Source organism: Hemicordylus capensis, chromosome 6, assembly GCF_027244095.1.
Source record: "Hemicordylus capensis ecotype Gifberg chromosome 6, rHemCap1.1.pri, whole genome shotgun sequence".
NCBI classification, from domain to species: Eukaryota; Metazoa; Chordata; class Lepidosauria; order Squamata; family Cordylidae; genus Hemicordylus; species Hemicordylus capensis.
In genome coordinates this window covers 107193861-107207736 of record NC_069662.1, presented here as the reverse complement: position 1 = coordinate 107207736, position 13876 = coordinate 107193861, and the positions used below count along the sequence as shown (strand labels likewise).

General features: G+C 41.9%; 1 protein-coding gene across 12 annotated transcripts in view; it reads right to left on the bottom strand.

Annotated features, from left to right (window-relative positions):
• Window positions 1-13876, bottom strand: part of SLC4A7 (solute carrier family 4 member 7) — a 134059-nt gene that overhangs the window by 104947 nt on the left and 15236 nt on the right. Inside the window, exon 1 of one of the 12 annotated variants that reach the window (XM_053263323.1) lies at window positions 7824-7874. The exons of the other annotated variants lie outside the window; for them this stretch is intronic. Coding sequence (XP_053119298.1) covers window positions 7824-7859 — 36 coding nt within the window. The 5' untranslated portion in view covers window positions 7860-7874. Of the gene's footprint in view, window positions 1-7823; window positions 7875-13876 lie in introns of those variants that run through there. 12 annotated transcript variants of the gene reach the window in all.

Below are 13876 nucleotides of genomic sequence, written 5' to 3'. Positions count from 1 at the left end.
GATGCGTGAAGACAGTCATCCCATCAAGTGGATGCCAAGCAGAGATAGCAGGCAGATGAACCTTGACAGAAGCACCTGGCGAGAAGTGGCAGAGTACAGTTGGAATTCATGCCTCTGTGCATACAGTTTAAATCTTTTCCACTTGCTGTTATAGTTGACCCATGTGTATACTTTGCATTCATTAAGGAGAATATGCTTTAAGAGCCTATCCTCCAGGCAGTTAGATTGAGAGACTTCAGGTTGGGGTGATGGAGTATGCCATGCTCTTGAGTCAGAAGATCTTTGTGTTGAGGCAGACGCCTGTGGTGACCCTTCTACCCTTCTGAGTGCCTGTTTAAACCATGGCTGTCGGGGCCACCATGGAGCAATCAATATATACTTCGCACCTTCTTGCAAGATTTTGGTCAGGACTTTGTTCAGCAGAGGGTAAGGAGGGAAGATGTACAGAAACTTCTGACCCCAATGAAATTGGAAGGCATCTCCTCTGGAGTTGCAGCCAACACCTGCCCTCAAGCAATACTGGAAGCACTTGTTTGATGCTGTTGCAAACAAGTCGGTCTCTGGAGTGCCCCAAGCCAAGACAATTGGATGAAGATACACCAAATTGATCTCCCATTTGTGTTGACACAGGAGGAGTTGTGACCTGCTGAGGTGATCTACCAGAGTGTTTTCCACACCTCTGATGTGGATGTCGTTTAGGGTAATTTGTTGAGCAATGGTCCAGTTCCAAATCTGCAGGCTTAGCATACAGAGGAAGTGGGAGACAATCCCTCCTTGCTGGTTTAAATAGGCTATTATTGTAGTGCTGTCCAGGCTATTTGTACAACTTTGCCGGCTAGTGACAGTTGAAAAGACTTGAGGGCCTGGAATACTGCCAGCAGTTCCAGGAAGTTGATGTGCATTTGACTTTGACATGGGGACCACAGTCCCCGAGCACAAAGGTTTCCACAATTTGCCCCCCAGCCTTGCATGGAGGTGCCTGTTGTGACCCAGGCAGATGGTTGGGGTACTTGGAAGCAGAGTGGATTTGATTTAAATCAAACTGATTTAAATCACGATTTAAATCACGATTTAAATCACGATTTAAATCACGATTTAAATCACGATTTAAATCACGATTTAAATCACTAGCAGGGTGGATAAAAATCAAAAAAATCCAATTTAAATCAAAAAAATCTGATTTTTTTGATTTAAATCGGATTTTTTTTTTAAATTTAAATCGGATTTTTTTTTTATTTTTATCCACCCTGCTAGTGATTTATATCGTGATTTAAATCAGTTTGATTTAAATCAAATCCACCCTGCTTGGAAGGGTATCCTTTGAGAAGGTTCATCTCCTTCTCAATGGAGTGACATCAGAATTGGGTCTAGAATCTTCAGCAACCTTTGGGCACTGTCCATGTTAGGTCTGAAAACTGACAGAAACTACAACAGCAGCCGTCACAGACACAGTCTGGCAAAGTGAATAGTGGAATTGCTTGAGGCCCAGCAGTCTTTGTATTTTGTGAGCTTTTTGGTCGTGGCGCTCCAGGAAGGTCTAGATCAGGTCTCTAATTCATAAGAAGTGCTCCATGGGGAGATATGCACACTGTGCATCTGCATCAAGTATGGCCCCAATACAGGCATTGCACTTTACCGACTGAAGTTTGGATTTTGCCCAGTTGACCTGGATGCCTAGGTCTTTCAGAAGGTGTAACACTGTCGGGACATGTGAAGCTAACTGATGTTCTACACTTCCCATCAGAAGCCAGTGATCAAGAAATGGAAAGAGGCCTACCTCTTGAGACCGAAGATGTGCCACAATCATGGCCATGTATTTGGTAAATACACAGGGTGCCGTCTAGACATTTTATTGGAAAATCTGGTAACCCACCGTGAAGTGGAGATACTCTGATTTTGTTGGATCCCAATATGAAAATAAGCATCCTGGAGATCCAACATCATAAACCACTCCTCCCCGTGGAGGAAAGATGCTATGTAACTTTATGCTAAGTTTGCGTATGTCCACGTGGTTATTTGTCTGAGATCCATAACTGGTCATAGGACTCCATCCTGTTTCGGTACCTGGAAGAAGCAGGAATAAAACCCCGCCACTGATCTGTCCACCAAACAGGCGATATCACCCCTTTGTCCAAGAAAGATTGAACTACTTCCATCAGAAGGAGGGAAGCAGGATATACTTGCTTCCACCTAAGGATGGCTGGGACATGAATTCTATCACATAGCCTGTCTGAATTATGCATAGGTCCCAGTGGTCTGATGTTATGTTGCGCCATGCTAAGAAATGATTTGCCAGCCCGATGTTGAAGGTGCTATTATGGAAGGTAGTAGTGGAATCAATGGTAGAGACTCTTGGACTATGGCATTCGATGGACTGTCCTGATAATCAAAGATGTGGCTTGCCCGTATTGGTGGTTTTTGGGAGTGAGTTCTGGATTTCTTGTTCTCTGGTTATAGGGCTTTCTATTGAAACATTGATATTGTTTCAAAAAGTCCCTTTTATCCATCTGTTTGTACACATATTATCTCCTGCCGATTTGGCAGTATTTGGAAGTGTATGGTTGCGAAGAGGTTGAAAAGGTCTTTGCTGTAAACATTGACTTCTTGATAGATTCCATCATGGTATCCGTAGGCTCACAGAAGAGACCTTTCCCGTCTAAGGGTAGATTTTCCAAGCTATCCTTCATATCTGGTTGAAACAGTGGAACGTAGTCAGAACATGCCTGCGTAACATGATGGCAGTAGCCAGTGTGCGGGACTCAGTTTCTGCTAGGTGCTTGGCATTGCTGAGTTGCTGTCTGGTCAGGAGGATAACCTTAGAATAGACTTCACTGAATTTTGCCAAGAACTCCTATAGGAAAGATCATTTTGTTCCTGATACAACTCATCCCAAAGGGAGTGGGTATATTTAGCAAAACAGATAGTGTAGTTTGCAATTTTCACTGCCAGGCATGAAGTCGAGTAGATCTTTCGACTCAAAGATCCAAAGGACAAAATAAATTTGAATTGGACAAAATGTCCAATTTTCAACCCTCTTTTTCTTCAGGCATTGTATGACACCTGCCAGTCTTCGACAACGAAGCACAATCTACCACAACAGAGTCGGGGGAAGGGTGATTCAACAGCAAGTCATTATCATCCTCCTGGATTCTGTATGAATTTTCTAATCGCTTAGGAGGTCAGAGCAGAGGTCTGAAAAGTTGCCCACATGGACTTTGCAGCTGTGGAAATCACTGGCAGAATTGACAGGTGTACTGGCTGAGTTGGAGCCGTTGTACTAAAGAACATGTAGACAAGGTCGTCCAAATCTTGAGATTGCTTTTTTAACTTCAAACCTAGTGCGGAAACCATTTCAGAAGTTTATGAGAAGAGCACATCTCCTCCTCAGAAGAAATGTTATTGCCTGGTATCACCTTAATAGGGGGGTCATCAGCGTGCTCTGAAGAGGTTGTTTCACTAGAAGTTGAATCAGATTCATAATCATCTGTCAAGATGACAGTATGGGGTCCCAAAGGGACTGAGCCCTTATTTTTAGGGGCTGTACGAGTGGTGGATGAGGTGGTGATAACCATCGTCTGGGTTGGTTGTGATTTTTGAGGATTTTTGCACATGAATTGTTTGTGTCACCATGCATGTCAAAGAAATAGGACGCCTAGACATCAATGTTCCCTCCAAGGCGTGTGCATGTGTGTGCACTCACACATTTTTTGATGTCTGCTAAGTTTATTTTAGATCCCGCTCAGGTTGAATCAGGAAGGCCCCACCCTGAATGCATGTGCGCGCACAGTGCCTTGATAATGCCGCCCAGAACAAATCTAATTCTGCACACAGATGAAAAAAATGAGAGAACACTGCTAGGCACTGAAGAATCCTCCTCTGTTCTTGGGAGGACTTGTGTCAACATCGAAACACCCATTCTGGTCGGAATGGGAAGTGACTTGTCGACATTGAGACCATAGCAGAGGCAGGTCTTGGTAGGTCTGGTCGAGGGGTCACTTGTGTAATGATGGGAGCCACCGATACCAAAGACTGTTGATGAGTCTACCAGAGTCTATATTCCCGATAGTCGGAGAGAAGACTTGAGAGATTACGCTAAGCCTGTGAGACATCACCTCCTCCCAATGCTCGAGTTAAGCCTTGTGTGGCCACATAATAGGTATTTTCCATGGATGTGGGCAAGTTTGCATCTGAAAGGCTCGAAATGCCGACAGTGTCAAGTGGGTGGGGAGTCGAGCCTGAGACGGTGAGGTTCCTGGGGTCCTTGGTATCAAGAATGTCATGCTCTCCTCGTTGATATTGAGACCTTGACTTAAAAATCCGTAGAAAGTCAAGGCCAACGGGGTACTCTCCATGGAGTCTAACACGTATAGCAGACGTTGAGCAGTCCCTTGTCCTAAATCAAGTTCAGCATCGTCAGCCTCCATCTTGAAAGAAACCAGAGAAGCCATTGTCTGAAGGGGTGCTGGGCTCAGAGGATGGCTGGTGACTGTCTGTGCTGGAGTTACAGCTGGCAATAAAGAGTGTTCATGGCCTTGAGCAGTCGATACTGTAGCCAGTGTCAGGTGTGTCAGTGTCAAGGCTGGTCGTCGAGACACTGTTGAGAGGGAATCAAGCATCACAACATCTGGAGTCAATGGGCGAGATTGAGGTGTGTTCAAGACTGACTGTAAAGCTGTTTGTGAAAGGGTTGTCTGTGAAGTGGTGGATGATCGATCACGATCAGTCTTTGTGCCCTTATCACGGTGCTTTTTGGAAAGTGGCTCTCCTTTGGCATCAGCAGCCCGATAGCACTTATGCCATTTTTGGTGGGTCAAAGCAGAAGTCAGATTTGGAGTCTTAAAAGTTGCTGTTTTGGATGTCGAGGCAAGTTCTGTAAAGGTTTTAGACTGCCTTGCAGCAAATCCTGACAGTGACTTTGACCCCAATGTCGACCTCGATACCATACTTGACATCAAGGGTGAGGGAGCATCCACCAGGGACCCTGGCATCAGCATCCCAGGGTGCAGCACATCATCATATAAGGTGGCTCGCAAACGAAGGGCTATTTTTCCTAGTTTGATGGGGAAAGGTAAGGCAAATTTTCCAACTAGAAGTGTTGTGCCCTTTACTGAGACATAATAAACAGAACTCATGGTCATCTGCTATGAGGAGTTTAGAGTTACAGCAGACACAAAGCTTGAAAGTTTTTCTCTTTTCCATGATAAATGAATCAAATAAAAGCAATACCCAAAGTTCCGAGTGGAGATCAATAAAACAGTCCGGGGTGGTTAACCGAGAAGTCAGTTGTTCTTTAGACAAGTTAGAATCATAAAAAGTATGAATTGTCAAGTCAGATCTGACTTCAAGTAATTTTAACTGTTCGTTTTCTTTCTCTCAAATTCACAGAAAAAGTCGTTCCAAGGAGCAAACAGTCCAAGGTGCTGACACAAATCCAATCAGAAAGGAACTGAGGAGAAAATGATAGCCCGCCCAAACTAAACAAGTGCACCACGTGCAGAGGGAGGGGCTAAGCACTTCAAGGAGCTAGTCAATTCTGCCTAAATGGTCCCACACAGGCACAGAACCCATTCTTATGGCTGCAATGCATCGCGATCCAGATCACATGGTGTTAGTGTGAGAGATATTTCCAAGATGAATTGGGACAAAATCGGGAGGATAGTGCATCCACCACTCTCCAGATCAAAGATGAACGTCAGCCATAGGAAAGCAGGCAACAATTTATAAGCAAAGAAGAATCCTAGAAAGGGCCTAGGTCATGTGCTCCTCCAGTAAATATGACAGTGCATTTTGTGAAGGGCAAAGGCTGAAATGCATCTGGGATTTGAGAATTATAGCTATACAGGATTAGTACTGCAATTTTCTAATATTTCTCATTGTATTACATAAAACATCTTCATAGCACATAGCAGACAGGGTGGGTTCACCCAACACGAAACCTACTTGCAAAGTTGATAACTGACATCATGCCAAGGGGGAACCTGAGGTTCATGTCTGGACCCTTGCCAAGGAAGGAACCTGAGTTTCATTCAGGACCTCAAACCAAGATATGTAATCAAGTTTTGAAGTTGGCTTACCAAATCAAATGCTACATCTACTTGAGGTGTGCATTATGTCTGAAACCATGCTTTTTATGAACTGCTGATTCATTCCAGGCCAGTCTGCCCGCTTTGTCATCAGGACTATTGACTGTGAAGCAGCACAAAGCAGGCTGGGATAACAACTAGGGCCTCATAGGGAGGCCCAGGCAGGGGGTATACCTTTGGCTCAACTCAGCTACTTCCAGAAAACTGAAATATGTTATTGACTGCAGCACCAACTCCTCCATGGTTCCCTCCATATATCAGGGGTGAAGGAACTTCAGGTTCCATGCTGTGTGAAAACAGCTACAGTAGTTTGAAGTAGCAATGGGCAGGAAGTGATGTGTTAAAATCACACATTCTAAAATATCCAATGCATAATTCTAAGGTAATATATTTCACAACAGGTTTGTTTTTTGTTTTTTTTTTTAATTCCAAAGTTTCCTGTTTTTGCCATCTGTGTCTGGGATGGGGTAGGGTGAAGTTTTAATATATAATTTCATGTTGTACATTACACATCTGTTTAACAAGCAATCTTTTCTTTAAGACTTTCGCTCCATTAAAACACTGAGCATTTTGTAAACTGTTGGGACACTTAAAATTGAATGATACATATCTAGACCAGAACATCTGCTTTACAAATTTATTTAGATCTTTATCTGCATGCACAGGCAAAAACAAGGAAAAATAAGAATTGCAACTATCGACACAAATACATTACTTGCTATTTTATACTGCAGTTTTCAGTTAACATCTAATGTAATATCAATATATTTTCAAAATCCACAAACTGAGAATAGGTCAATTTTTCTTTACATACAACTCAACAGGAAAACAATCCACAAGCTTTCTTTCAATGCTAAGAAGGATGCAGATTAGCCTTAAATCAGATTAAATCAGTATCCAAATTAGCAACAGCTATATCTTCTAGCAAGATAATGTCTCACTTGAACGCAACACCACAGAATGGACAGTGTAGAGAAAGGGGGATTCTAGTGGCCAAGGAGGTCAAGCAAGAGGGACTGCTCGAGTCAGTCACATGAGCCAAAATTATCCTCATTGGATCTTATTCTACAGATCATTCCACAGTCTTAATCCTGAAGTCTAGAATTTTTTCCTATTAGCTCTCAAGCCTGCACTGAGTTCACAGTGAGTACTAATACCTGCAGAAACAGCACTGAGATAAACACGTATAATGATAGTTCTATATTCAAAGAATTCAGGATGGCATCTAAACCCAATTACCTTAGAACAGTTGGTCTTCAAAAGAAGTTTATATGATAGTTTAAATGGACAATACAGGTTAACAAAAATATTGAAAGAATATAATAAGATAAGACAGCTATGCAGGGGACAGAAAGATGATGAACAGCTTGATGGAAATATATTTAGGGAAAAAATGTGGTTTCACAATAAACCAGTATATTTGTACTCCATTTAGCCACCACAAGCAAGCCATCCCTCTACTGAAGTGTCAACATGCACTTTTAATGCAAAATAGCACACATTCTACAGTTAAAAAAAATTAAAAGCCTTCAAAGCTGGACAATGGCTACTTAGATGCCAAGTTTTATTGCTATCTAAAAATGGCATTGCAATGTTTTTAAGCAGTAGTTCAGACGGTATTCTTTGTACAATCAAAAGAACAAGTATACTCAGGAATTAGTGATGCATATCAATATACTTAATACTATTCCAGCAGTTTTTCAAGGCTCAACATTTCTTTGAAAGAGGATATGTACATACCGGTAGCAGCTCCTTGTCTAGATGTGTTCCTTCCATTCTGATGCCGAAGAAAGTGAGAATGTCCTTGTGCAGGACTGCAAAGTAACGAATCTGAAGATATCCGACTATATTCAGCCACTTTATAACACTTCACCCTACACAGACGTACACCAGTCCAAAGCTCTGTTGCAGCCAATTGTCTTGCAAGAATACTTAATCTTTCAAGCACCAGCACAGGGTCACAGAACAGAAGAACATGGCATGCCTTCAGCTGCCACTGAGAGAACACCAAAAAAGGAGCTGAAACTGTGTGGTTTAGGACTTAACATTTAGCTACAGGAGTAGCTAAAAACAGCCTGCAAACTGAAGTGTTTCTGTTAAGACCTAAAAGGTTTCATTGGTACTGTGTTTGCCTTAAAATCCCCAGACTGAAAATACATTCCTGCTCTATGTGTTTATATTGTTAAAAACAGACTTTCCAGTGTACATTCATGCTGAAAGGATCTCTCTAGGACCCTCTTTACATCTGTACTTAAATAACGCTCTTTAAAATCTGTGCTCTCTCAGAAACATAATTTTATTTAAGGTAAAATACTTCAACAGCAACCCCACTAAAACTGTTAATGTTAGTGCAATAACAACAGCTATATAGAGAATAGAATTTGTCTAAATATATGCATTTTTCTCCTCAAGCCTATAATCTGAATCAAACACCATAGGTGTGAATAACTTGTGTACGTATTACAAGTCAGTCTCCACTTTAAGGCAAGATAACCTTCGGCTGTCCATGTGATCACCCGTGAGTAAGAATTGTCTCCAGGTCAATGGGCCTGAGCCAAAGAAAGGAGAAATGAGAACAGGAAGTGACAAATACAAGTTGCTCCCTCCTCCTCCTGCTCATGTTGGTACATCACTTGGCTCAGACAAGCAATGGATGGATGGAAGGAAGGAAGAGGAGCAAGCAAGGCCAGAGTTCACCTTCATGGAGCAGAGAGCATGACTGAAGATGAATGTTGTGTCTACTTCCTCCATGCAGTGGAGGGTGCTGCTGGTTGGCTAGATGTCCTACCAGCATGCTCACAAAAATAACAGAGACATAATAGGACACACAAAGCTATGGAGAGAGAGGGAGAAGATTATCTGTTTAAGCTAGACATCTGAAACTCTGAAGGGTAAAAGTAAAAAGAGAGAGTACGCGTGCTTAGTCTAGTTCCTAAATCCAAAGAAAAATTGTCAAGAACTGACTTGAACTGATGTCTGGGATTATGATTAGTTAAGTAAACTGAAACATAACCAGGACACAATGGAGAGTTAGATTGTTGGGGGATCACAGCAGGTGTACAATCTGTTCTGGATAGGAGCTGCCCTCGTGGTTCAGATTCACAGTCTGGGGATGCTGCTGGATCTGGTGCTGCTCCTGAACAGCCAGGGACACCTTTTACCAGCTACAGATAGTGAGGCAAGTGCACCTTCTCTTTGATAAAAAGGATCTGGCAACTCATTCCTTACTAAATACAGATTAGACCACTATGGTGTGCTCTACATGGTACTGCATTTGAGAAGTGTTCAGAATGCAGCCACCTAATGGTGCAACAGGGAAGCAACCTGCCTAGAGAGCAGGAGGCTGTTGGTTCGAATCCCCGCTGGTGTGTTTCCCAAAATATTGGAAACTCCTATATCAGGCAGCAGCAATATAAGAAGGTGCTGAAAGGCATCATCTCACAGTGCACAGAAGGCAATGGTAAACCACTCCTGTATTCTACCAAGAAAGCCACATAATTCTGTGGTCACCAGGAGTCAACACTGACTCAACAGAACAACCTTTCCTTTTTCCAGAACGCAGCAGCAGGAGTTTTAGCCGAGGCCTGCTGGATGACGCGCAGTACTCCAATACTGTATCAATTTCACTGGTCCCCAGGTAGTTTCCAGACCTCAATGCAGGGTATAGCTGTTGAGCTTTCAAGCTCTAAAGGTTCCAGGCAGAAATGTGGGTTTTCCAGAAAATTCTGAATTGGAAAGTTTTCCCATGCACATGTCCCCCTCAATTGGATTAATTTTCTTTACAAATTTGCAAGGTAAAAGTTGATCTATTAGCATGTTTTTTGACATGCTAGTAGATTTATACAGTAAGAAGAAACCACTTCCACCATACTGTATATCTCAAGTTCTTCAAGTACCAAAAAACTTGAAAGTACAAATATTTCAAATACTGAAATATTTGATTGGGGTGGGGAATCAATAAAGGCATTTCATGTACTTTAACTGTTATACTAAAACAAATACATTTACTATAATACTCAAATCAGTAAAATATATGTTCCCTCTCACACACTTCCTAGGTATAATCACCTGAAAGATACCAGTTAAAACTCCAAATTTGCCTAATATTGCATTGACATCCATTCATTACTATTACTGATTTTAGTACACAATGCTGGACATCTGGATTAGCTGCCAATGCTTGCATAGGCAGCAGTGAGAGTTCCAGACTATCACTGTGTTGTTGCTCAAGCAGAGGAAGGGGTGATTTTCAATCCTCCCTTCCTTCTGAAATACACTGTGTATCAAAATACTTCCCTGAGGGATTCATGATCTTCAGGAACATATTACAGTGGGCACAGTGAACTTGAGAGGTAAGGGAAGATTGGCAAAAATCACCTCCTGCTCAAGCAACAGCACAGTGGTAGCAGTGTTCTCTCTAATTTTTCTAATCTATGTGCGGAATGAATTTTATTCTGGGTGGCAGTATCAAGGCAGTGTGTGCACACATGCTTTCAGAGTGGGGCCTTCCTGATTCAACCTGAGCAGGATCTAAAATTAACTGAGTGGACATCAGAAAATGTGTGAGGCATGCACATGTGCATGCCTTAGAGGAAACAATGAGTGGTAGTCCAGAACTTTCACTGCTGCACATGAAAGCATTGTGTGCAATGCTAGTCCAGATGTCAGCCAATTAAACTTCAGAAGTGGAAAATTGTCCACTGGAAAAATAAATATATGGGAAACTTTTCCACTCTGGGTCTGGGCTATAGATATCTTGTGAACTGCATCCTATCCATCTGTGCATTCATATCATTAGAGGCTCTCTTTTAGTGGTGTGCACGAACCGGTCCGGAGGCCATGTTGGAGGCCTCCGAACCGGTTTGGAAACGGACCGGTCCAGCGGGGGGGTCTATCTTAAGGGCAGGGAGGTAGAACTTACCCCTCCTGCCGCTCTTCCCCCTCCGGCACTGCGGTGAAATTTCAAGTTTTCGGGGCGGCGGCGTTCTTCCCTGCCGCCCCTGCCCCCGTCGTTGCCTGGAAGAAGCCTTCATATCAAACACGCATGCGCGCCGCGCGCGCATACGTCACACACAGCATGCGTGTGATGTATGCGGCGCGCATGCGTGTTTGATATGAAGGCTTCTTCCGGGCAATGACGGGGGCCGGGGCGGCAGGGAAGAACGCTGCCGCCCAAAAAACTTGAAATTTTACTGCAGCGCCGGAGGGGGAAGAGCGGCGGGAGGGGTAAGTTCTACCCCCCCGCCCTTAAAGATAGACCCCCCCCTTGCCGGTCCGGATGGATCCGGACCGATGCACACGCCTACTCTCTTTCATGGTCCCTCACCATCTGTGGTGAATGTGGATAGTTACACAAGTCAGGGGGGGCTTCTCACTGCTAGTGCCTAGGCTATGGCACTACCTCCTAAGAGAGATTACGTTTATTCTTCATTGATCAGTTTTAAGGGACAAGCGAAAACCTTATATTTTATATCTGCAGATAATGATACAGTAGTACTGCTTGCCTTTTTTGAAACCAGTTTAAACTTTCATTGCAATTTTGTAGTATTATTACGTGGTTTTTATATTGATGAAAGCTTTCCTATAGATCGTTTGATGGAAAGAGGAGATACAAATATTTCAATTAAATATGAACCTGTTAAAGAGTGGCATTTTTGCAAATTAAGAATAATGAAATACTCTGCAGTACTTTATGTCCCTGACACAAGTACTCCATTTTCATTCTGAAAGAGACCATCAAGAGGTAAGTTGAGTGCAAAGATTATTGAGAGACAGAGTGTTTAATCATCAGCTTAGAATAGCTTAAGATAAATCTTCAAGTGACAAAATTTGAAGTTACCACCAATAAAATGAGTACGTAGAAGTGAAGCTTTTACACTAAAAGTAAAATATGGGACACAGTATTAAAACCACCCAGACACACATGTTTTGGGTGGTATAGAAATATTTTAATTAAATAAATAAATAATAAATATTATCCAAGAACCAAATTTTTATATTTGCACTCCTAGATCCCAAAATATGACACAACGCTCTTCAGATTAAGGGCAAATGCCTTTCACAGCCATCCCTCATTGCAACATACAATGTCCATAATTTGAATCAGGGTGGATTTGATTTAAATCAAACTGATTTAAATCACGATTTAAATCACTAGCAGGGTGGATAAAAATAAAAAAAATCCGATTTAAATCAAAAAAATCTGATTTAAATCAAAAAATCCAATTTTTTTTATTTAAATCAGATTTTTTTTTATTTAAATCGGATTTTCTTTTATTTTTATCCACCCTGCTAGTGATTTAAATCAGTTTGATTTAAATCAAATCCACCCTGATTTGAAGCACATTGTCCCTTCTTTCACGGTCTGGGGCTGTAATATAAGTTTACAACCTTCACATTCAGCTTATTCCATTTTGTGTTACCACAATGGAATACACACCCAACTGAATTGGATGGTAGTCACTGTGACCAAAAACTAACAATCATTTAAAAAACCAGGGATGTCAGAACTGAAGAATGACAAAAGATTCATGTTGTCAAATAAAACTATCGGACCAACAGGCCAGAAGTCTATTGTAAAATAAGTCTTCACAAGACAGTGGAAACAGAAAGAATGGGCAAAGTGATCATCCTTGGAAGGGAGTTAGAAAGTCTAGGTGCAGTCAAGAGAAGGCACTTTCATGCATCCCAGGCAGACAATCTCACGTGTAGGTGAAACATGGAGAATAGCTCATAAACCAGCTTCCATGGATTAGCAGCCTTATATGAAGACCAAAGACGTATGTTTTGTGAAAAAACCTTGTAAAAAGTTTCCAAAAATTTCTGATGCCTGAAAACTAAGAAGTTTTCCTAGTTCTTACATTGGTATCCATTATGCCACATATTTTCATGAAGTCTGCATTTCTGTGCAACCAACATTTTGGGGAAGCATAGTAAGATGCAGAAGGAAATGAAGACTGGGAAAAGTCACCCCATCCCCATTGCATATGGGGATCCCTTTTTTCTACATATGCAATATTAGTCTAGATGTCAGCCATTGTCTTTAAAGCCCTTTTCCCCATCTGTACAACATCTGTTCCCCATCTGTACAACAGTCTGGATTTCAATTATTAACCACCACTTTTAATTGGACCTTGTAGCTGTGAGTCAAATACGTCTAAAAACTGGCCCTAGGCAAAACGGTAGCTGCTGCTGAAGCTTCCATCTATTTTTTTTAAAGGGTGCCCTATGTAAAGAATGTCACAATAATGCACTCTTGATGTAATTAAGGAATGAGTCATCATAACTAGATTTCTCCTCTTTAAAAAAAATAGGTGCAACTGAACATACATACACACTCTGTTGCCCACATCTTCGACTTGAAAATCCATGAGGAAAGCCAGGTCCAGCAGCATCCCCAAACTGTGAACCCAAGTCTCCCAAGGCAGTGTAGACCCACTTAAGCAGGTCAAATCTCAATTTCCACTTCAGCAATCAATCAGAAGTGCTTCTGCCTTGTCTGGACTATGCTTCAATTTGTTCCCCACCTAGCCTTAGACCAATTCAGCACTTTGACAGCCTCTCTGATCAGAAATGGGAAGTGTTGGAAGTCGTTGGGTATGAAAGCCATTCATTTACTGATGGCTATTATTATTATTATTAATTCAATTTCTATACCGCCCTTCGAAAAATGGCTCAGGGCGGTTTACACAGAGAGATAATAAATAAATAAATAAGATGGCAATCCTCTCCAAATCTCCAGACAACCTCACCCAGTGTTTTCATGCAGATGTTAAGCAGCACAAGGGACAAAA